The sequence below is a fragment of the Centruroides sculpturatus genome, unplaced genomic scaffold (assembly GCF_000671375.1).
Source record: "Centruroides sculpturatus isolate CEXI.00-Female unplaced genomic scaffold, Cexi_2.0 scaffold60, whole genome shotgun sequence".
Lineage (NCBI taxonomy): Eukaryota > Metazoa > Arthropoda > Arachnida > Scorpiones > Buthidae > Centruroides > Centruroides sculpturatus.
The window spans coordinates 1,164,176-1,190,010 of NW_019384349.1; the positions used below are offsets into that span (position 1 = coordinate 1,164,176).

At 28.4% G+C, this 25,835-nt stretch overlaps 2 protein-coding genes across 2 annotated transcripts; both read right to left on the bottom strand.

Moving 5' to 3' along the window:
- Nucleotides 1-3,937: 3,937 nt before the first annotated feature.
- On the bottom strand, nucleotides 3,938-25,552 carry LOC111637269 (GATA zinc finger domain-containing protein 14-like). The gene is made up of 6 exons (XM_023382730.1): nucleotides 25,342-25,552; nucleotides 24,130-24,447; nucleotides 21,077-21,206; nucleotides 13,568-13,603; nucleotides 11,232-11,397; nucleotides 3,938-5,183 (listed from the first exon to the last, which is right to left on the bottom strand). The coding sequence occupies exons 2-6, from the start codon at nucleotides 24,388-24,390 to the stop codon at nucleotides 4,259-4,261; spliced, it is 1,518 nt and encodes a 505-aa protein (XP_023238498.1). The 5' UTR covers nucleotides 24,391-24,447; nucleotides 25,342-25,552; the 3' UTR covers nucleotides 3,938-4,258.
- Nucleotides 14,274-17,558, bottom strand: LOC111637273. Its single transcript, XM_023382743.1, has one exon. It carries the CDS (start codon nucleotides 17,340-17,342, stop codon nucleotides 16,242-16,244), a length of 1,101 nt encoding a protein of 366 aa, XP_023238511.1. The 5' UTR covers nucleotides 17,343-17,558; the 3' UTR covers nucleotides 14,274-16,241.
- Nucleotides 25,553-25,835: the final 283 nt, after the last annotated feature.

A 25,835-nucleotide genomic window follows, 5' to 3' on the forward strand; every position in this document is an offset into this window, starting at 1 on the left:
TCAATAAATTCAACAGGTGATAGAATGGATAAAGATCTTATTGAGTGTGGCCTGCTTTGAAGTCCAGATCCAATATATGATTGTTCACTTTTGAACATTATATGGGAGAAAATTTCTCAACTCTGACTTATAACAGTTAAACATCTAAAAATGGCTATTGGGGAATACTTTAATTAGATACTTCTAACTGTTAATATGGAAGAAAAAGTTAAGAATGTAAGAAAAAATGAAAATTCGTGTAGAGAAGCAAGAGGAACATACAGATAACTTCTAACATGTATAGAGACTTTATAGCCTGTGTAATTTTAATTTTATAAAAATCAAAATTAAATAATTACTCTCTTTATCCACTATGATCCTTTTGATTAGTTTTATAAATAAAAGCTAAAACTATTGTTTTGTTAATTTTTAACCTAGTTTATAAATCTTTTAATTTTTTACTTATTTAACAGAATATATCTGAAGATATAAACTAATTTCAATATTCTGTACTCATATCTTATTAATATATATAATTTATGATTTATCTTTTCTAAATTCTATTTAACACAATCTTGCTTTGATATTTTACAATTCAAATTAAAATTTTAAAAGAAAAAAAAACATCAATTAAATGATGATAATCTATATATTAATAAAATTAAAATGATTTTTAATATTTGAAATTAAGTGCTAAATTCAGAAAACAAAAATATTTAAAATAAATATTTTGGTTTCAAATATTCCAATGTACTTTAAAGTTGTGCAGAATTTTTTTGATAAATTGATAAAATTTAAATTTAGTGAAAAATATGAATAAAATATTTATTTGATATTATTACAGTTTTTGAGTATGTTTGATTTGAATGTGTCTTCAAAACATTATCATTTACATAGCATTTAATTATAATGGATATAATTTAACACGAAATTTAACAACATAATTCTATTTTAAAGCATATTAAAAATTCTCGTTTATTAATAGTATAACCAAGTTGTGATATAGGATGTAATTATTTTATATTTCACATGAAACTTGTTAGTTGACAGGATAGTATTTTAGAGTGATTTCTACATTATTAACAATGTCATACTTTGTGCAAAACATAAATAATGTTTACATGCCATTTTTGTTTCCTTCTTCCTTCAATATAATAAATTTCCGACTCATATGCTCTTGTGCATTTCATCGATATGCAATGTTTGATTATAATTTAACTATATATAATATGTCACAAGAATCAATTTAATTTTACTATTTTTTTTTATAAGTGTATAAGTTACCATTATATACTTTAAACTGATTCTAAAATTAAAAACATTGCTTATTAAATATTGTAAACCTGTTTTATACAGCATGATCAAAACCATATTACTGTATGTAAAGTAATAAAAAGATTCTCTTCCATCTAATTAAAAAAATGAACAAGAAATCCAATTTAAAAATAAATTAAATCTAAAGAACTTTAAAATATTTTATATTAAAATTCTAGGTTACAACCTGTAATATATAAATAGCTTTATATGTTTTAATTAAATGTGGTTGTTATTTATCTTTGAAAAAATTGAATAATTCTTGACCTATTCATCAGTTCCAGTAAATATAATACCAATTCCATCCATGGTCTGCTCATTTGAAATTGTTGAATATTCAAAACAAATTATATGATAATAAATCTGTTTTCTTAAATAAGAAAATTCTTGAAAGTAAACTCNTTTGAAAAAATTGAATAATTCTTGACCTATTCATCAGTTCCAGTAAATATAATACCAATTCCATCCATGGTCTGCTCATTTGAAATTGTTGAATATTCAAAACAAATTATATGATAATAAATCTGTTTTCTTAAATAAGAAAATTCTTGAAAGTAAACTCAGTTAATTTAAATTGAAAAAAAAAATCTTTGTGTTTAGTAAATTTATTGAAAAAGCTAATATAGGTATCCGTAATATAACATCGTAGTTACTTTCCAAAAAAGTGGCACGTTATGTGAATCCGTGCTATACGAAACAAAAGACTAATACAAAATATGTACTTAGTTTCCAGAAATTAAAAAAGTATTATTTGTTTTTCATTACTAAGACAAATATCTTCATTAAAGCAATCAATAATTAACTAACAATTACAATTAAAAATACTGTATGATGTGTCAATATTAATTTTAGTTAAAAGAGGGCATTTTCTTTTTACAAAGTATCATCATCATCTGAGCTTTTTTGTTGATCTTGATCAGAAATATCAGCAACTTCATTTTTTTTTAAATTTTACCATAAAAATAAAAATATGTTATTAACTGAAAATTTGTTCTAGTGGGTCACATTTGTTCAATTAAGGATAAAGCAACTTTTTCCTATAATTTGTGTTTGAATACTGAATTGTTCAAGTACCGAGATACCACTGTATTCTGTTCGTCATTTTTACAAATGATTACTTACAATTAAAAAAAAGTTAACAACATTTACCTAAAACTGCTTAAATAAACTTTACTAAATACAAAGATTAATCTATAAAAAGTAAACACGATGACAGTGTTAAAGGCTAAAGTCTGAAAGCAATGACGACAACATCCAGTTGATAGGAAAGCTAGGGCAAGAAAGAAAAAAATTGCACTGTCAGTTTTCATTAAACCTGATGAAAGGCACAAAACAAATAGAAAATTTCTATATTCTAGAATTCATGGGCAAATTTAAGATAACATGCATGCTTACTAAATAAAAAAATATCAAATAAAGGAGTTTGCACTTAAAAGTTGTGAAATTTTTTAAGAAGGATTTTCAAATTCTCAAACTGTGTTAGATCAAAACCATTAACAGTGTTGTACGGGAGATTTTCCCAATTTTTGAACCTTGTTATACAAGGGATACCTGTACGTAATTAGTAACAATATTAGAAGTCCTCTCAAATGTAATTCTAAACTTTCAATTAAAGTTTTACTATAAAAACATTCAGATAAACTTTGGTAAATGTTTTGAATACCAAAACTTACTTTTAGTGTTATATTTATCAAAATAAGGATATTTAATAACTTCTTGATTGAATTACTAACTTTGCAAAATTTTAAAATAAATCCAAACTATGCTGATTATTTTTTCCCATTTATATTAGAAATGACTTTGGGACTTGCCTATACTCACAACAGTAACCAACTGATAATGTTAAGCAAAATTAGTAAATAAGACTACAAGTAGTGGAAATTCTGGTTTTATTGATTCAAAATATGTTAATCAAAATTTATTAATTATAATTCATTCAAGACTTGCTGTTTTTTCTAGTATCTTTAATAGTATGTTCTGAATGAAGAAGTGCTTGGCTTATTATTATTAATTTTTGTTTTTTTGTGAATCTTATTTGTGAAGATAAAGGGATTAAATGTGAATTGTATATTTGAACCACTGTTCCATAGAATAGTTTTTATTTAAGAGCTTTATTAAATAACTTTTATTTATATGTACTGATGAGTTTATTCTTGTCATATAAGAAACCAATCATCACTACTCATCACAACAGCAATTCAATCTACTGTATTGCATGCAAATAACCATTAAAATAATTAATGTTTAATATTTAAGCACTGGTTAAGATTGATAATGATAAACAATAATGCTTACTCATCATCATCAATATGTTAACAAAATAACCATTTCTTTAATCCTTTTCTTATAATTATTAGATTTATTTTTTAATTTTTAAATTAATTTTTCCACCTCATTATAACTGATAAATAAGAACCAAATACAAAGTAAATCAAAAGTTATTTTCAGATTTTTTTGCTTATAATTTTTAAGAATGTATAATATAGATAAAGTAAAAATATTGTATATTCATGCAGGTGGCATGTAATCTGTAAACATATTATTAGAAAAGAACTAAAACCTATGCATAACTAACAGCAGTATATACTCTCAAGTGACAATAAAACCATGACCCTATTAAACTCATAATTTTAAATTNGAAGAACTGCAGAGATCTAACTGAAAAGACTGCTGCAAGAAATATTTATATTAATGATAAACATTTTATTAAACAGTATAAACTCTTAACTTTTAATTGCAGATTTCAGTACCTCACTAATGAAAAAATTATTTATATTAATATAGAACAACAACAAAATGCATTATTATGCTGGCAAACTAGATTATATAATAATCACCACTTTTCTTTTGATAACTATCTCCTTAACTAAAGTAAAAATTCTTCTTTCGGTACATTGAAATTTGTACTGATATAACAAATATGTATGTAAATAATAATAAGCACAGTAAAGTAATATATAACTGTTTATTTTTCTGTAACATTTCTGTTATTCATCATTCTTTTAAATCTTGGAGGAACATTATCGAACCTACCCTCTTCGACTTGTTTACTGTATGGTTTCCATTCCAACTCATTAGCGTTTGAATACGTCGAGTGATAATTTCTGCCACCTCTGGCTCCATAATGCCGCTGATTATTTCTCATCCTGTGCATGCCGCCTCTTATGCAAGAAAAATTGGCATTATATTTATTAAAGTGATATGTTGAATTTCTTTGTTCTCTATACTTATTCCAATGATCATATTTAATTTCTTTTTCGCTTTTAGTGTTTTGATATTCTTTTCCTGAGGATTCATTGTTGGAATTTGAGGTAGTACTAAATTCTATTTCATTTAAATATTTTGCTTCTTTCTTAAAATTTATTTTATCATCATTAGTGCTACCAATATGAAGCATAGTTTTCAAATCTTTTGATGCAATACTATTCCAATCGTCTTTGTGTGTTGATTTTGTCCTTTCTGAGGAAGATATTTTAAGTGACGAATTGAAAGATTTTGATTCGTTCGATTGTTTTATGGATCTTATTGAACTTATAAATAATCTGTTGGAAATTGTAGTGTCGTCCACATGTTTTCGAGTATTATTTCTTTGATGGTTTTGAATTACATTATTAGTATAATTATTTCTGTATTTACTGTTTGAAGGATAAGAATTAGGTGATCTAGGGCTTCTAGAACAGTTCCCATTTTCTAAATACTTACTTTTATATTCATTGTGAGAATCTTCGTTTTTAAACTGTTTTTGAAATTTATTATTATTTTCAGATAAATTAAAATCTCTGTTATTGGAACTGGAAGGATGAATTTCTTGTTTCTCTCTCTTATCTTCTGCAACATTTGGTAGTGATTCAGAAATTCCTATATCATTTTGTAAAACTTTTTCAAGTTGTCTAAATATAAAAAGAAAAGTTACATATAATTAATTTCATAGTTAAATGCAGAAACTATAATAAATTGTCTATTGAAAAAACTGATCAAATAACCTTTTAGTAATTTTTTACTAATTAAATTAATAGAGAGGTTGTGGCCGCATTTTCATTGCAAAAACATGAACGTCAGACATCGAGCACCAGCATCTGGAAAGTCTAGAAGGATGACAATGGCATTTGCTACGTCTAGCATAGTGAGTAGAAGTTCGGCTTAAACTTCTTCATTTTTCTGTGTTTGGGGTTAAAATTATGACATATTTTATTAAAATAATAATTATTTTAGCATTTATGAATAATAATGTAAAGAAACAGATTATTTTAATCCAGAAATTATTTAATTATTCAATTTTTTTGCAAGTGATGTGACGTGCCTATAGAATTTACATATATTTGGGTTCATAATAGCTTATCATAATTCTGTAGGAGTAGGTTTGTTCTTTCACAGCATCTTCTACCATCAACAGTGTAATATGTTTGTAAATTTTCTAAAAATAATTTCCTGAGCTGCTTTCAGATTTACATAAGCCACTATTTCCATCAACAAAAGTACATCATGAGAAATATACGGGAGGAGACACGACGCTAATTAAAGTCAAAAGTAATTATTTAGTGTTATTACACATCCCATAAATACTTTAAAATAGTTTAATTTGTTTATTTACCTTCGCTGGTAACACTCATCATTGTTAAATGTTTCCGCCATTTTTCAACAATATCCCATGAGTCAGTGCACGACATAAACGTGTGGTGCAACATGTTTTACTTGGAGTTCAAATATCAAACATGTACTTCTGCTTGCCATACAAGTTTAACATTTGAACTTCAGCCACAAACTCTCTATTATTAAAATTCATATAGCCTTATTCCATAAATCAAAATATTTAATTATAAAATTATATTGAATATTTTTAGAGATCTTTATCCTTTAACAGTACATATAAATACAAAATCATCATTATAAGTACAATATGCATTAAAACAATAAACATACAAAGTTATTGAAGACGAAATACTTAAAAATTTCTTACATACATGTTTGTAAAATACAAATAGTATTTTTTATTTAGAAAATTAACATTTTCGTTAAAACTGATATATATATGTTATCGGCCAAACCCGATTTCAGGCCAAACTAGTTTATCCTACACGTGTCAGGGTATACTAGTTTAGCCTAGAACAATCTAGTTTGGCCTAAATACTTTAGGCTTAACTAGTTTGTCCTAGGCCGAACTGATTTAGAATTATTATTTAAGTTAGGCCTGGCCAACCCAAATTGTTTCGCGGGCCACTTTAATCAAGTGTAACATTACAATGGGCCACAATTTAGGCAAACATGCTTTTAAAAAAGTAAAACAAATACAAAATGAATAAGATTTCATTGTTATACCAAGAGTTAGTACTCACACCCACGCATTATTTCAATGACACAGGCAAATTTTCATTTATTTAATTGTTTTGGTATATACAAAACGAAAAAAGAAAGTTTTAATAGATATATAATGTCGCTTAGTGCGCCACACAATTTAACGTGACGGGCCGCAGGTTGGCCAGGCCCAATTTAAGTATATTAATGGTTAAAATAAAATTAAAAGGCAATCAATTAGATGAAAAATATTTATTCAAACATAGTCTACTTAATTATAAAAAACAGTATTGATCAGAAGTGACAAAACACTTGTACAAAACTATAAAATAAAAATAAGCTAATCAATACTTATCAGTTTGTATTTTTTTTATTAAGCCATGCACTTTTAAAGGTAATTAACTTTCGAAAATATTTTCAAAAATTCAACCGAAATAATAAAAATAACTATTAAAGTCAAACTAAAATTAAAAATGAACTTGTTTGTGTTTCTTAGTGTAACATATAAAATATTTAATCTTTTATTTATTTTTACAGGGTGAGTTAAAGTGTACCTAGGTAACCCCAATGGCGGCACTTCGGACTGTTCGTGCTCCTGGCAGACTCCTCCCAGAGGGGAGCCGCCAGCAGGCCACCCATTGTTTAACATCACTAGTTATTGATTCACGGTAGTTCTTGAACACAAGAAAAAAAAGGAAACGTCTACTAAAAATGTAGTTAACCTAACCAAACCAACCTAACCGAAGCACCGCCATTGGGGTTACCTAGGTACACTTTAACCACCGGGTGTACTGTGGTGGCATTTCGAATTACACAATTTTTTTCTTTTTTACACTGGCACCTATTTGTATTACATAAATCAGTTTGGCCTAGGTCAAACTAGTTAAGTCTAAAGTATTTACACCAAACTAGATTATCCTAGGCTAAACTAGTATATCCTGACATGCATAGGATAAACTAGTTTGGCCTAGGACAAACTAGTTTGGCCTGAAATTGGGTTTGGCCGGTAACATATACATTTGTTAAGCAATATTTTCTAAGAATATTTTTTTGTATCTTGAGAGTGAGTCAAAATAAACTGATTTTTCTTGTAGAATCTATAGCACTAACAAATTCAATCTGTATTGTTTGTAAAGAATGATTATCAATAATAAAATCTGTTTTCCATTGAAACTTCTTGTTTGAGTTCCTCCAAATCAGGCTTTCCTTTTTTTCCATAAAAAAAGGGATTATCAATAAATCTGTCCAAAAAATTATATAGAAATATGACAGTTTATTAGGCTGCTGGAATGCACAAAACAAATGTTATCCACTCTCTGCCTATGACAAATGAAGTTGGATCATTACAGTGTGCAGTTCATCCACATGTTGCTATCATAGCGACTGAGATTTCGGCTATAAAATATATATGCATCCAACATACAATCCACATTTCGTTTCTAGTGAATTATCCTTGTTAATTGAGAACTATGTTGACTATTCTTGACTAAAATTATCTTGTCAAAGGGGAAATCAATCTCAGTTTGTTTTGACTCACACTTTTGTATAGGTTACACGAATAATACATATGTTGTCTCTAAAAATATGTAAACATAACTAAACTAACAAATAAATTTTATTCCTGGAACAAAATTATTTTTAAGTTACTCTTAATGAAATTTATTACAAGTTAGTAAACATTTACAAATATTTGTAAAAAAACTTGTAAAAAATGGCTGTCCCTTTTAAATTCTAAACATTAAATAAACTATGAAAACAAGTTAGTAAAAAATAGGTAGTAAACAAATCAAAGAAAAGACAAATAGAAACGACTTCATAAAAAAAAAATTTATTCACAGATTAGAAATTGGCAACAATGTGTTAAAGCAGTCAATCCATAAATTTTGGGATAAGATATGGAAAAAGATTAAAAGTCACCAAAGATGCAATGCAACTATTGTAGAAGAATATCTTGTTTGAAATTATTTAGATAGATTGAATTATTTATTCATTATTGTTTTTTCTTTATTTTACTAAACTTTCCTTTTTACTTTTTAAACAAATTTTTGATTTTAAAACTCTTTCACAAACTTTGGTGTTCAAGCATTTTTGAGCAAGCAATGATCATCTTCAGGAATGCTATACAAAACCAAAATAAGCAGCTTTATCTTTAATTTTTGATTATATTTGTGGAAATGTGTATGTATGTATGTATGTATATATATATATATATATATGTTTTTGTTTAATTTTCAGAGTAATACATTTTTTGCAATATCCATCAAAAAATAAAACATTGCAATTAGAAATTCTGTCTAGATAATTATATAAAAAGTAAACATTTAAATAATTATGGTTAAAAAAACAATAACTGTCTGATTAAAAACACCAAAATTATTCATTTTGGAATGTTTTTGGTCTCACTTCAAGTCATCTTCAGCATATAATGTAAAACTGAACATAGAACAACAACTAAAAAACAAAAATACAGCAATACCTCGACTTAAGCGAACCTGGAGTTACGCAATTTTCAAATCTCGTCGATTCGTCTTTTGTTTGAGCACCACGCAACTCTTGATTACTCACTCCCCCCACACTACTGTTCAGCTTACATGTTCGGACATTTCATGTGGAATCGACACATAGCTACAATTTATTTTGTGTTTGTTATATCTACGGAGACATGAGAGACTCTATGTGGTGATTTCTTGTAACCGTGAACGAATCAAAAGACGAGATAAGATTAACGAGAACATTTATTAGCTTACATACATCCGACTTGGATTTTACACAAATTGTGAAATTATACCCCGACTTACGTGGTTATCACTCAGTCCCATCTATCGCATAAGTTCGGGGTATTACTGTAACCAGAACTAAATTTTCCATTTTTATTGAAAGGTATTTTATTTCAACCTGGTAAAAAGTAAAAATCAAGAAAACATATAAGTGAATTTTTGTACAATGTCAAGACAAACTAAATATAAAAGTGAAAAAAACACAAGCGAGCAGAAAACAAATAAATGAAAGAAAATAACATCAGATTATAGGAGACTTAACCTGGACTTCTAAAATAAAATGTATAAACATAAAAAACATATAAGAGCAAAACCTATAACAGAGGTTTTACTGAATTCAACTGAAAATATGTCAAAAATTTTCAAGAAGAAACAGAATATTTCAGTTTCACACATTTTACATTATTGAGAGTACAGTAAAACCTGTCTATGGCGACCACCCACGGTTCCTTCAAAAAGTGGTCTTTTAGACAGGTGGTCGTCCAATACGGGTAGTTCTGTAATACTGTATTTCCGCACGTATTTTGCGCACTTTTTAGTCATTTCTACTAAGCAAAACTCGAGATGAGCAAAAATAAGCGAAATTTTTAAACGATAGGGCTATATTAGTATTATATTTTATTTTTATCGGATACTGTAACTCGATTTACAAGAGTCGTCGTGATTTTATAAGACAGATTTAATACCAATATTTTAAAGATTAATACAATAATCGCATTTTCTCGATTGTAATGTACACTTTTTTTTCCAACTTAATTAATTCGACTCGGTTGTTTTCGTTCGCTCTTCAGTTACGTGTATTTCGCCATCGATATACAAGCGCATCGTATCTCTACATCACTTTGGTTTTGGTATTCGTTACTTTAATCTTATTTTAACTTTAAAAATACTGTATTTTTTAAATATTTTCTTAAGTACAATAAGAAAAGTTATTAATTAATAATAAAACGATTTTATTATTATTTTTTTCATTATATGATTTCATCACATTCCCCGATTGTCATTGCGGAATCGAAAAAGGAATGTTGCCTGTAAAACTGATTTTTGCATTAATGCGTTTATTGCTTTTTGAATATTTTGTGTGCGAAAATTACTTGGATATTATTTTTCTAAAAATATCGTGGAAATAAGGTAGATTGATACAGAAACTATTTATCGCACATGTAATGTATATGAGCTTCAAAAATAATAATAATAAGTAAAACAATTTTTATCAAACGATGAGATCAACCGTGTACAATATTTTATACTTTTATTGCTAGACTAATTTATTAACATCTGCATCTAATTTCAAGGGTGGGAGAAGTGCCCGGAATGGGTTCGAACGAGAGTTTAGAGTAATTGATTATATTTGGAGGGGGAAACGTTGTTGAGATGGGTTCGAACAATAGTTTAGACCAGATACATTCGCGAAAGTGGTCACTTATTACAGGTGTTGTATGTTGTTTCGGACCAAAAATCGATGCCCGCGGATGCGTTACACAGGTGGTCGTTTAATACAGGTAACTTATACGAAGACTCTATGGATAAACTATTCCGTGCCAGAAATTTTTGCCGGTTTTGACAGGTGCCCGTCGAATGCAGGTGGTCGCCTAAGCAGTTTTCACTGTATATGGTAAGATGAATTCTGGATGCTGCTGTTTTGGCTATTCTATTCTTTCTCGTATCATTTTTTTGAGAGTTTATTGATTTTATATGTATGTTTAAAAAATATAGTGACAATTCAAGTACTTGTAAAAGAAACTAAATATAATCATCTACTTTGGACAGTTATTTATTACTTTAGAATGCATCTTAAAGTTTTAATTTTCTACTAATGTATGTAGGTTCATAATTATAACTAAAAATAAAATACATATTTGTTATTACTTTTTCTGAAGTCTTTCAATAAACATCTGTTGTTTACTAAGCTGAACTGCCTGTCTAAGCATTTCTTCTTCTTCTTCTTCAGTTGCAGGAACTAATTCAAGAACAGACTGGCGATTTATTAATCCATCATCACTGTTAATATCTCTGGGGTTTTCTCTCTTGAATCCTATAAAAAAATATAGTTCAATTTCTATCCAGTTAAAATTACAAACTAAATATCTATAGCATTTCCCAAAATAAGAATGGTGTTGATGTGCCAGATGTTATCATTCTGCTGTCCTAGTTATTCAATAAAACAGAACAAAATAAAAACTTTGAAAATTCAAACTTTATGTTGTATGACATTTTGTGATATTTTTTTCTTTTTTTATAATTTAAATTTGTTGCAGAAATATCAGAATTTTAAATAAATTATAACAGTTTAAAATTATCTTATAATTCATAATATATGTTCTAAATATATTATGTTCTACTTTGTACTGAATACAAAGTTACTTTCCTTTGTGTATGTATATTATTAAACATTGACTCTATTCTTATTCTGGGAAAGATTATAAAATCTAAAATATTTAAAATTCACATTGTAAAAATTTGGCATATGTAATTTTATTTATATACAAGAATATATTAAAAAAACTAAAAATAAAAAATTTTTCCTGTAATTTTATATAATTTTACATAAATAATTAACAAGCATATACAGTGGTATGCAAAAGTTTCCAGCTAGATGGAAATTTCACTGTATACCCAACAAATGAAGTTTAAATCTATCCATCTGAAATGAGCAAAAGCCCAGTGAATGAAAATCATAAAAATTCAATAATAAATTTTTAGATTAGTATTTCTTTCTTATTATTAATTTATAAGTGATTACACATATACAAAAGTTTCTGGCCTCTCTCATTATGCAAATATATATCTTACTTATTAGTCAAATCCACTCAGTGTTTTGCATTGTTACGCATAGCAAAGGAGAATCACTCAAACTGTAAAATGCCTCTGCACATAACCATGAAAATGCATGACTGAAGTCAAGCTCTCTTTAGATGGATGACTTTTTGGCAAATAGCATCACTTCTGTCCATTGGGAAATCAACAGTGAACAATATTTTATCTAGATATATGTTGATTGGGGTTTAAAAGATAAACCAGAATGTGGTAGACAAAAAAAAAACTGCTAAAATGGGACAGGATTATCAAATCAAAATATATGGCTACATTAAAGAAAAAGCTGCTGATATTGCTTGAGAACTATGCAAAAAAAATTGCCTCTGTTAGTTGCAGAACAGTTACAAGACAACTACATATTTGACTATTTGATGAGGTCGGAGTCAAGAAACCTCTGATAAATAAGAATAGAAAAGCACAAAAACTGCAGTTTGCTACAGAAGACCAAAGTTGGAAGAGGGTCACTTTTCAGACAAGTCCAAATTCAATTGCTTTGAGAGCAATGAAAAGAAGTATTGAATTCCTATTGGAACCAGATATTTAATTTAATGTTTATTGATTTAAATTATTTCTTACAATGGAATTTGGTTATATAATGTCATTTAATATACATAGTGATAAATTATCACAATAATTCTAAAGATTTAGAAAAGAACAAAAAGATCTTAAATAAAGTAATTTTTGACATGTCCTCAATTTTCAAATGATTATACTTGAAATCTTCTCCTAGTACAAAACATTTTAATTTATATATCACTTGACAAGAACCAAACAAGTAACTACTTAAGAGATTCTCTTCCTCTTTACTACTGAAATAACTACAAAACTTTTCTCTTGATATACAGGGTGTCTCAGTTAAACATTTCAGAACTTCTAAGAGGGGTAGGGTGCATCCCGACGACTTGGAATCCTATAGCAATGTGGGGTCGGAAATGCTTTCCTGACACGGTAGATGGCATTGCATGAAAGTTCCGAGCGTTCTTGCAGGAAATCGTCATTTTGCACAAGGATGCAGAGTTAGCTGATATGCATTTGGTGTACAGGGCTGCAGATTATAGTGGGCCAGCCGCACATGGAACAAATATATAATTATGCAGAAAGCATAAATTACATAGTAGCAAATGAGAATGATGTTGACAAATTATCAGAAGTATGGTAGGCTGTAATAGAGAAAAAATCCTAAAAATATACAAAGTTTAGTAGACATGAAGTAGATAAAAAACTGATCTTATAAAAGTGGACAAATAAATTATTTAGATTTATTTAAGAAAAAATTTAATTTTTAAAAATTTGATAATGTTTGAAAATAAATTATTCTAATTAGAATGTTTCTTGTGATCACTGTGATGAGAAAAATCATCTGGAAAACATTTCAAATCTTGACATACCTGGACGATAATTCATGTCTTCCATATCTCTTCTACCTACAAAATATTTAAATAATATATCAATTTTAATCTAACATAATATATATTTATTAAGGATTAGACACAAAGAGTTGTATTTTAACTGAAGAATAATATTGAATCAAATGATAATAATATCTACATGTTGAGCAGTGAGACTGATTCTTCAATTTTCAAAAGGATCAGTTAATTACCTTGATATTTACTTTTGACAGTATAGTATCCCCTATATTTATAAGCTAATTGATTTCTGGCAAACTGTCATTAAATGAACTGTTGTGAAGCAAGCTGTCCCATTTCCCAAAAGTTCAATGTCATAAACTGAGATTACATTCCTGGAAATACAGTTTTAACTATATAATATTATGCAGAGATAATGAAGCAACTAAAGAATTATAGCACTTCATGCAGTCATAATAAAAAATTTATACAATTTTAACAGGAAGAGGTTGTATCATCATAATATGGGGTCACTGTATATATTATTATTATTAATGAGTGATGATTTTAAAAATATCTTAACCACATAAGAAAAAAAATCAAATTAAATCAATAGCTTAAAACTGAAATAGAAGTTAAAATTCTAATTTATTTACAATTACAAATCATTAATTTTACTGTATGTATTTTAAAGTTTTTATTCAATTCGACACATTAAAACTTAAGACAACATATATCATAATATTGCAGTTTATGAGCCAGCATGATTTTTCTATGTGCTTTTGCTTAACAAATAACATTATGTAAAACTATTACCATTGAATAACAAGTTAAGTATTGATTTTCATATATTCATTATGCTTTAATTATTAACTGTCTACTTTCATTAATGCTAACAAATAATGAAAACAGAATTTAGAGAGAAAACTAAATTAATTATTGTACTTTGTATTTGTGAGTATGATAAGGTTTACCCAGTGGACAGAATTTTATTGGAATTCCTTATTAGATATTAACACACAGGATCTTCCAAAATGAATGTTACAATTTTAAATTACTTTAATTATGTTAATTACAGGCCTGGGAGTGCCATTTCCCCTCTGAAAAAGTGAGAAAAGTGAGTTGAAATACAGAAAAAGTGAGTGCAATACAGGTAGCCCTTGGTTTACGCCAGCTCAATTTACACCGATTCACAATAATGCCGCTGTGCAATTTGCTATTTTGCAGTGTAATTCCCCAATTTTCCCTATGCTAGACTGATTTTCATTTCAGTATTGACATATTTACTGAACCGCGACATTGTACATTCGTTAAAACAAAGATTTTTATTAAATATATTTATTTTTTCTGTTTAATATTATTGGGTATATATACATTTGCATTAAATTAATATTAAAATACTAAACATTTAGGTACCCACGAGTCAAGTTATTAAACTTAATAGTCCAACAAATGGTGTCTGAATCAATAGTGCCAATGAATGTATCCCGTATCAGATCGTTCAGGAAAACACTTTACGACGCAGTAGCACTTCCAGCGATCACAAATCATCATTAGTGAGACAAATCTACTTTTCATTGGCCAGACGATATCTATCTCTTCTTAGCCACCTTCAATTTTCCTGCTCAAACTGACCTTATATATGGGCTATGGCAACCAGTGGTCGACCAATCAGTGTCTCCGCTTGTCTGTAGCTCTATGTCGGGTTAATGTATCCTTTCAACAATGGAAAGTTTGATGGATGAACTTTGTGAGTTAGACAATGATTGGGAGAGAAGTGCAAATGTAAAAAGGAGCATCATATTCGACCATATTCCGAAATTCTCAATGAAAGAAAACAAAAATGTAAACAATTAAAGATGGTCTTTAAGCCTCTGTTTTAAAAGTCTCATAGTGGCACCAACGTAAACGAGATCTGAATTAAAACAGTGGTCACTTAAAGGAATAGAATACACTCCTGTACTATTGTTACGGTTTCCTTTCTTCTTATCATTTTGTAGAATTCTATAAATCGTAGGATTACAATGATAAATTATTCTTAAATTATTCTTGTGAGCTAATTTTTTAATCATCGAGTGTAGGAAAGGTTATTAAAGATGAATACTTCTTTCCAAAAAATGTACGAGATCCGAAACTAAAATTTTTTAATAAAAACATTTCACTTTATTTTATGATAAAATACGTTTTAAAAATTAAACTTATATGTATTTTGCATTATATTGTATTAATAAACAAAATTATTTGCTTATTTTTCACTTATGTAGATCCTAACACTATACCTCACTGTAAATATGGGTTCATTTTACGCTGATTTCATTTGTGCCGGATTTTGTAGGAATGGAACTGCGGTGTAAACTGAGAGCTACCTGTAGTGACAAAACAAAGTGAAAACATGGAAAGAAAACTCAGCAAAATAGCAGTAAAAGTTTTTTATTTTTATTGTTATGGTTAAATACATTTTAAAACTTTTTGTATATACTGTAATATTTCCAGTAAACCATGAATACTTAATAAGTCTTTGGCTTCTTCTGTAAATAATCAGTCAAGAAAGATGATGTTCTTTTATTAAGATTTTTCTGAATGTTTTCAACTTCCTTCTTTTTTGCTTCCTCTTGCTTTTGAACACTTTTAACACTAGCAAGCATGACATGTGCTGCCCGTATTTCATTCATATTCTTGCTATTAATGGCCTTCTCCAGTTTTTTGTTTGCTGCTTCTAACAAAACCTGGCCTGTCTCGTGTATTTCACTTCTACTTTTTTCTGTTTTAAACTCTGCTGCAGTGCCATAATCTTTTCCTTGACATGAATAGCTCTCTTTTGATGTTCTTCAAAATTTTTCTGTGCTTCCTCTTCTGCTCTTTTTTTCTGTTTCTGTAAACTACTTTTCTTGCGAATTCCCAGTATATCTTCCTTAAAAAGTCGTAACACTTTTTGATTAACATTAGGACCATCTGATCCTATCATCAAAAGTTTGTGTAGTGACAGGTTGGCATCATCGATAGCTTTGATAATGTATGTATGCAATGTTTCTGCATCTGCCCGTCCAAGAAAGCATGTATTTAGGTGTCTGCAGACAACTTGTTCTTTTTGCTCAGACCAAAATCTAATCATTATCTGTAACTCTTTCTTACTTTCCACATTGATGGTTTCATAATAAGTAACTGTAAAAAATGAAGAGTGGATTTCTTCTAGCATTTTTTTTTGGAAGTAGGGAGCCAATGCTTCAGTTATTAAATAGCGCAATTTCTTCTCACTCATTGATATTCCTTCAGGAAGTTTAGTTTTTGGAAGCATTGCTTGTAGTGTTGGAACCATATTATTAGAAGCAGCAAATGAGAAATTACTACATATTGTTTTCATGGCCCATATCAGTTCTGCATGGTATGCAGCATCTCTTGGATTATATAAACTCACAGTTGCCAATCCTTCTCCAGTCCCATTATCAGTATTACTTGGAATTTCATCATTTTTTGATGGGCCTGCAAAACTATCACCTGGTGCAACCAATGTCAGGTGTAACTGTCTTGGACCATAAGCACAGGTAAATTTTTGTCTGTGTTTGACAGTACCTCCATGATCAAAAAGTGCTTGGAAACCTTTTTTTACTTGTATTATGCAATTACATACTTTGCAAAATACATCAGTGTCTGAACGTACAGTTGCCCATAATCCTACTGTACAATCTGCCTTGTCCTTTTGTTTCAACCAATCAGTTCGGAATTTGCACTTTGGTAGCGTCATATTGAGTGGATTCAAACCATTACATCTATATTCTAACTTGGAACCTGCTATAAACCAACAGTTTGTCGGTATCATTCCGCTAGAGATTTTTATTGGTCGATCACAATCGAAAGAGAGTAAACACGTGTTGACCACGTGATCGGTCACTTCTCTGCACGTGTTAAAATAGAACAGAAGAATAAAAAAATTACCAATAAAATAAAGCAATACTTAGAAAATTATTTTTTGCATGTTTTATCAATTTTATTTGATCATTTAAATATATATAATTTGTCAAAAATTAACATTAAATGTAAATTATTTAGATCTACACAAACTATATTTACAATTCAATAGTTTAACGTATTTCAAAATTTTATTTGTATATAAATTTTCCATTTTTGTAATGTGATTATTATATTAATTTGAAATAAAATTAACAACTCTTATTATGAACAAAATCAAACGATAAGAAGCAGAAAACGAAACTTTTATGAGCACGATTGGAAACTGTTTATTTTTTTAAATACTTAGAGATGTGTAAATATTGATTTAAAAATAAATTAATAAATCCAAAATAAATAGATTTCAAATAGAATAAGTAAAATAATATTTTATTAATGATTTCATAAATAACGAGGAACTTTTTCCTGCGGATGTTCCCATACCGTCGAAACCAAAACTAACCCTTTACAAATAAGTGCTATAAATAGACTCTCAGCTATGCATGCATGAAATATAGACCTAACCAAATCAATCAAGACCGACAAGTACTTTATCCGCACCTTCCCAAATAATATGTTTCAATTGATTTGATTTCAATTTTAATTTACATTAATTAATTTTGATTTTATTTTTAATTTTAGCTATGATTTCGGTTTTTGTTTCGTTATAAAGAAGAGTTTTAAAATTTTAATTTAATTTTAAATTTAAGTTAAATATTTTTAAAATTTAATTATTATTTTTTGTTTTAATTAACTGACTACCTAGTTACGTATAAATACAGACGATAACTTAACAACACTGAGCGGCAGTTGCGCTTAAAAGTCCCGCTTGGGCGGAGTATTTTTTTCATAAAATTCTAGTCTGATAGGTTCGATAATTCGGCAGATCGTCTGGCTTTAAAACTATTTTTGATTGGTCCCACATCTTCCTAATTTTTAAGCACGTGGAAATGACCAAAAAAGTGAGAAAATGACCTGAAAAGTGAGAAAAGTGAGTACAAGTGAGAAAAGTGAGCGACTCCGAGGCCTGATATAGAAAAAAAACCCCCATATATTTTCATTACTTGATGTTTCAAAATCTTGAGTCCAAAAATGTAAGAATCCTGGGGGTCATTTTTTGATTGATTGCCATACTTTCCCTCTGTAATATATAACAGACCCGGGAAAGTAAAAAAGAGGGGTGATAGTACACATCAAAATGAACAATATCTGCAATGGAACCTAGGGCTACAATATAATGATAATATGTTTTAAAGACTTTTATTAATTTAATAGTGTTCTATAGTTCATACAAAAGACTATTACTTCATAAACCATCAATAGTTTTCTTCCATTTACCAATGCTTTATTTTTTTATTTTCTCATCTCAAATGTTATCTGCTTAGTATTTGTGCAGCATGGGGCCATATTGGATTTTTTGTCATAACAGAGTTTTAAGTCTCAAATGGATTTTTTTCATTTGGTTATGTTTTTATTATTATTCTTACTAAGAAAGTACTGATTACTATTTAAAGAAATAAAATATGCCCAAAATACAAATAAGTTAAGAAAAAATAGCTTGAGAAAATACATTAGATTTCCTGCTAAACAACTTCAAAAATGTATTTGGTAGTCCAAAGAAAATTTTGGTTGTTTGGGACATTCAGACAACTGCTAATTTCAAACCATGTATTTAATAAAAAGTAAGCCAAATCATGTGTGTCAGAAATTTCTCAGTGCCACTTTGGACATGCTTTGCCATCCATGTTACAGAGAATAGTCAGCAAACTTTACTCACTTATCAAATTACAGCACTCAGAAATAAACCTGCATCAATTTTCTCATAACTCCATGTCTTTATATCTACAATCCTTCTTGATGTATGAAAACAAAGCTCCTTTTATTTCTTCTAAAAATTGTTCTACATTCATCTATTATGACTGACAATTCCAGTAACTTTCTTGGAAATCCAAAAACTGTTGTGATAGGTGCAAAACTTTTTGCTAGTGAAAAGGTTGACAATTCCAAATTGATAAATGATACAATATGCTAAAATTTGCTGGAAATGACATAAATGATGTATTATTTCCTTTGCTTTTGCTGGCAATTTGCTATCAGTATGAAATAACCTTTACTTTTAATTTCTGATTATGAACTTTGATATTAGATATTTGAGAGTTGTAAATGTATTTTAATATGAGATTAAAAAAGTATTGATCTCTAGATGTTGCTGTAGATAAAACACTACTTTAGGATTTTACATTTATTGTGAATCAATTTCACACACTATTAAAGGTGCACTGATTATTTTGCTGAGTGACAGTGGCTTAGCTATTCATCCTTTAGTGACATTGTTATTTTAATGACAGCACAATAAAATATGTTAGATATTTTTATATTGTGTAAAAATAATTCAAGAAACACAAAAAAATATTAATAAAGTTGAATATTTATACTAAATAGTATAAATATTAATTAAAATAACATTTCCTTATTTACAGTACTATAAATATAGTACTGTAAATAAGGAAATGTTATTTTAATTAATATCTATTCTAATATTTTTGACACTCAAATATAAATTACTTGAGTATTTGTTATCTATTAGTAATCTTATCTTGATTTTTCTTTATATTTGCAGAATTAAAATAAAGAAGCTGAATAACAAAACGGCTTGTAATTTTCATTGTGATACACAATGAAAATTAACTTAAAAATTCTAATTATGTCTAAATGTAAAAATTAAACAGATTATTAATTTTTTGTTTTTGTTTCAACTGTGAATAAAATTAAAGTTTTATTCATACTAATTTTAAAAATGTCTAATTAAAACATCAGAAATATATAAAAAAATATAAATAAATCTTTTGTAAAAACTATATATTAAACAAAATAAAAATATAAGATTAATACAAACTATTAGTTACCATGAAAATGACTCATACACTGTTTTGCTACAAAATTATTTCAGAATTGTTTTATATATAGATCTAGAAGGCATTTATTTTGCATTTTAAAGTAATAGAATAGAATAAATTATAGTATGAATAGCTACCTCCAAATGATTGAGAGTAGAGAACTCTCCTGGAAATGAATGAAATTCGATGCCATATTTAAATGAAAGGAAACTCAAACTGCTTGTTAAGGACGGCAAAAATAGGAATGTTTTTGGCTTCCTTAACAAGCAGTTTGAGTTTCCTTTTATTTTAAAGGATTACTATTTTTATAGAATAAGAATGCAAGAGATCATGTTAACATGAAGTATATTGCTATTATAGACCAGTTGAAACTGATTAAAATTCCATGTTGTATTGAAATATGAGTCATAATTGAGTTAATTATTATTTTTTATTTCATGAACTTTATTAAAAAACAAATTATCTTGTTTTCAAGTTTAGACCTTCATAGATTCAATCTTACATTGCATCTTATGAATGTAGGCAATAAAATTGATTATTTTAATATTCTGTCACAACTGTATACAAATATAAAAATTTATTTCTTATTTATATTATTTTAATTCAATCCATAATTAAAGAAACTGTTAAAACTCTGAAATAAGTTTATTATAAACAAATATATTATCTATAAATTAAAAACTTAAAAATATAGTATGAATTGTCTTACTAGGAAATCTTTCTCTATTGCTTCCTCTGTATCTTCCACGATAATTATTAACTCTTGTAGCTATTCTGGAACCTCTCTGGCCTCTTCTACCTCTTTCAAAATAACTTTGTTTAGAGTGTAGGTAATGATTCTAGTATAAATGAAATTTTAAAATAAAATTAGAATTTATTATGTTATTCATCAAGATATTCTCTTTATTAAAGACACTAAAATAAAATTATTATTTTATTTTGGTGGCATCAATAAGAGAGGAAAAGAAAAATCTGACATTTTATCACCACCACTCAATTTTAATCATCACAAAAACTATAACTATAGCAGACTTTCCTTAAAGGCTCACATTATATTACTTTTATGTAATATTATTATTCAAAGAAAATAATGGTTCATGTAATACATTGCTTTGTATGACCTTTGAATGATTAGTAAAACTTAAGTGCTTATGGGTGGGTGGCTGGCTTTTCTTGATTAAAAAGGTACAATGTTGCTATGTTGGTTGGGAGCTTATAATTTTATTTATTATTTTAGTTGTTGTTGTTGTTTTTTTCTAGTATAATTTTAAAAAATAAGGTTAGATAGTATTTTAAAGTTACACTATTAGGAATCTAATTTTTTTACAAGAATTTTCCAATTTATACATAAAATATACCTGTTATTTTCATGTAACATTATTCAATTTTGTACCATTATAAAGGAATCTACTACAGTAGAACCTCGAAAACTCGGCTCTCGATAACCCGGCACTCCGGATAACTCGGCCACACCCTGGCAGGGCAAAAAAATCCTTAGTAAATTAATTTTCATTATAGACAGCTTTATAAAAGTATAAAAGCTCTCATAAAGTATTTTTCTGAGGTCTGTCTTATCAGGTAAATTACTGTACACAGTGTATTCATTAATTTTCATTTTCATGTAGTAAAGGCTCTATGCCTTCTTAAAGGGAGTACTTTTCCTTTGTTTAAGGGTATTTGAGCAGTTTATTCTCTGTTATATTCTCAAGTAAACAATACATACAAGTACAGTACAGTATTTTCTGAGGAAACACTTGTACTTATTTTTTTAACCCCATTTCCGATAACCTGGCATTTTCACAAACTCGGCCACCCTTCGGTCCACATTAGGCCGAGTTTTCGAGGTTCTACTGTATAATTAAAAAAAAAGAAAAATTGTATAAAATAAGTGTTCTGAAAAAAACAACAAAAATGTAAATGAATTCAATTATTTTGTTCCATTAATATCCAGACATCAGTTATAACCAGTGGTGATATTCGAAATATTTAACAAAGCGTTCGCTAACAGAAAATTTTTCCTTTTTAATTAAACCCCAATCCCGAGATATCTCGGGCAAGTTACATAGCGTTACATAAAACTTGGCCGTTTGGACCCTCTAAAAATTTTTTTTTTTGATTTTTGGAATGTTTTTTAAGTCTCCAAATTTTTTCAAAAATTTTTTCCCGCGCGAAAAAATTTTATCGCGATTTTAATTTACCTTTAATGACGCACGATTCACGCTTAATTGCTTTTTAATTGTTTTTTAATGGAAGTTTGATATCAAATTTCATTCATCGTTCTAAAGTTGTAGTGCACGGATTTTACTTCGGTAAAGTTATTTAAAGCTAGTTTCTGATGTCAAAAACGACCTCCGATAGTTTTTAAATTTTTTTAATTAATAGATTTTATTATATATAAGTTTAATTAAGTCGGGGGGTCGGAAATCGCAATAAAAATTTTAATTTTTTAAAAATATACGGCCAGCTAGTATTCACCCTACTATAAACCCATCGCCTCCCGAGACTTCTATGAGAATGTCCCGGGAAATCCAACTCCAGCTGTGTTCAAGGTCATCCAGCTGTTTAAACAATGACTCATCAGCGTCAGATTTCACAGAAAGACGAGACAAAGGAAAATAAAATCTGAAGCTTTTTCTTCAAAATTAACGCATTTCTTTCGTTTTTTTCAGTTTTAAGTATTTTTTATGTTTAATTACATTAATATCAAAAATTGCTAGAGTCCCAAGGAGTTAACTGCTTTCCCTATGACTTTTTCTCAAGAAAAAACTTTTCTAAATCATTTATTTTATCATTAGGTATTATTATAATAATAGACAGATGTCATCGTTTCTCGAAATACAATATCTTTTTTATTTCGCTGTCGATAGCCCGACACGTGTTCCGCAGCCATCTTGTATTTTCTCGCGCGCGTGGGATTGTGGGATCTCTCGTATGACTGGACCTAGTTTCAAGAACTCTCTTGAGTCGATCGCGATTAAATCTCGTTTCAGTCGAGATTGAAACGGTCGATGGAGGTTGCACCATGGCGAACGGGGTATAAGGCTCTAGTTTAGTAGTGTTACAGAGTATAATACGTATATTTTAATATATTTTTTAAAAGAAACAAAACCACTGAGAAATGTTACGTGTGTTTAACAACGGGTTCGGAAAACTTTGAAAATGTTAACAACGGGTTCGGCCGAACCTGTGCGAACCCGCTGAATATCACCACTGGTTATAACACAATAAATTCCAACTTAACACATTAATCAAATTTAATGTTGAAATAAAGAATTTATCTTCATTAATAAATTTGAATTAAAAAGGCAGGTATATTTCATAATATAAAAAATATAGAAGAAACTAATGTGCCTTCAAACTTCCATCATGTCTAATCATCAGGAACAAACAATCATCACTTTATAATGTGAAATGTACTATCTGACTTTTTAATTCAAATTATGTATATTTTTAAAGGATTTGGCTTAACATCAGCAAACTTTTAACTGTTTTATATAACAGTGCAGAGATGTAGCCTCCAATAAAAGATCATTTCTGTGAAGTGAAGACTATTTGTTCTTGATGATTAGACATGATGGAAGTATGAAGGCAAATGAGTTTCCTCTATATTTTTTGTATTTTTTCATTAATAAAGTTGATTTTTTCCAATATCATTCTTAACTTATAGCTTTCAATAAAGTCTCTTCATATATATAAGGAAAATGAAAAAAATTACATAGCTTTCATAGGGAAATTATGTTATTACAATCAATTACTACTTACCTCATATCCAGTTTTCCTGTAACCATTATTGTAAGTTTTAGTTCTAATAAAATTATTTACTGAATTATTTTCTGTATAGTTTTTATGCACATTTGGTGATTTATTTTTAAATTCATTTTCTTCTTTTGAAGAAACTTTACTTTTTGTTGTTTCAATATTACTATGTATTTCTTCATTTTCTTGAGATTTCAATTCATTAATTTGCAATTTCATTAAATTTTTCTGCATCCTCATTACTTTGATTTCATAGTTTTCTTGCATATTAAGTTTTTGCTCAAATTCTTGTATATGTTTTAATTCTTGTTCTCTTGATGTAGTCTGAAAAAATTGGAATATAAATAATTGAAAGTCAGAATGCATTTAATAAATATGGAAATAAATAATTATATGTTATGTTATTCTTACAATTTTCAGAAATTAACTATACAAGCATTAAATTCTACTTCAACTAATATGAAATACAGTAGATGTTCATTAAATCAGGTACCTGTAGAACCAGTGATGATGAATTTTTGAAAATGACAGATTATCAGATATTTTCAAAATCTTATGATAGGAGAGAAAGTCATTAATTTAATTAGAGGCAATTTCAGTATAATGAATATAAAACTGATTTTCCTTGAAATTTGCTAGATGATACTACAAAACAACTATCTGATCAAGATTGTGTTGAAAATCCTGTTATACAATCATATCAAAGAGGCTACCTAACTGTCAGAATGCACTGTCAAGGAGCAGCAAGGTATTAAAAATTCCACTTTTTTCATATCTTCCAATCACAAAATGTGATCAGAAGGTATGAAACAAGTGAAATTTATCATAAAATGGTAGTTCAGTATGGAGACAGTTGTTTAAGCTAATTTAAGATGTACAATTAAGTCTAGAAATTTAAGGAGGGTAGGCACACTGTCTGCAATGAAATCAACAACCATATCAACAAAACAATCAAAGCACAAATTTAAGTGTAAATTAGGGAGTCTTGGAAAATTACAATTGTTGACATGTCAAATCAATAAAAAATCTTGTGTAAACAGATCAGAAGCATACAGTAGTGTGTACTAGTGCAAAATGTATAGCAATATCAAGATTGTATATAAAGTACAAAAGAAACTCATTAAAGACAATTTGAATATAGTAGGCACAAAACTGACGTTTTCCTGAAATTTGTTAGAAGGTATTGTAGAACATAACAGTTATCTGAGCACATATTACCTGCTTGTGTTGTAAATCCTGCTATAATCACATGGATAATGTTGTATTGAAGATGGCTGCCCCAATGACTAGACTAGACTAAGGTAAGATTGATTAAAAAAACCCTGCAAAAATGTTAATGAACATTTAATTGCACAAAATATATTATCGCAATGATTCATATACTACATTTATTTTCCACACACAGACTATATATACACATGCTCAAAGTAAAAAACATCCCATTTTTAGCTTGCTATAGAAAAGAAAATGCATCATTCAAGCACATTACTGAACACAAAACGTGTACTATCTGTAATGAAGCAATATTTGTTCAGCACAATACAAGGTCTGTTCAAAAAGTATCGGACCTTTGGTCGGCAAAAATAAATTTATTGACTTTGAGGTACAAAACCCTAATCCCCTTCAAAGTAGTCTCCTTGGTAATGTATACACTTCTCCCAGCGTTCCTGCCATTGCTGGAAACACTGCTGGAACGCATCTTTTGGAATGGT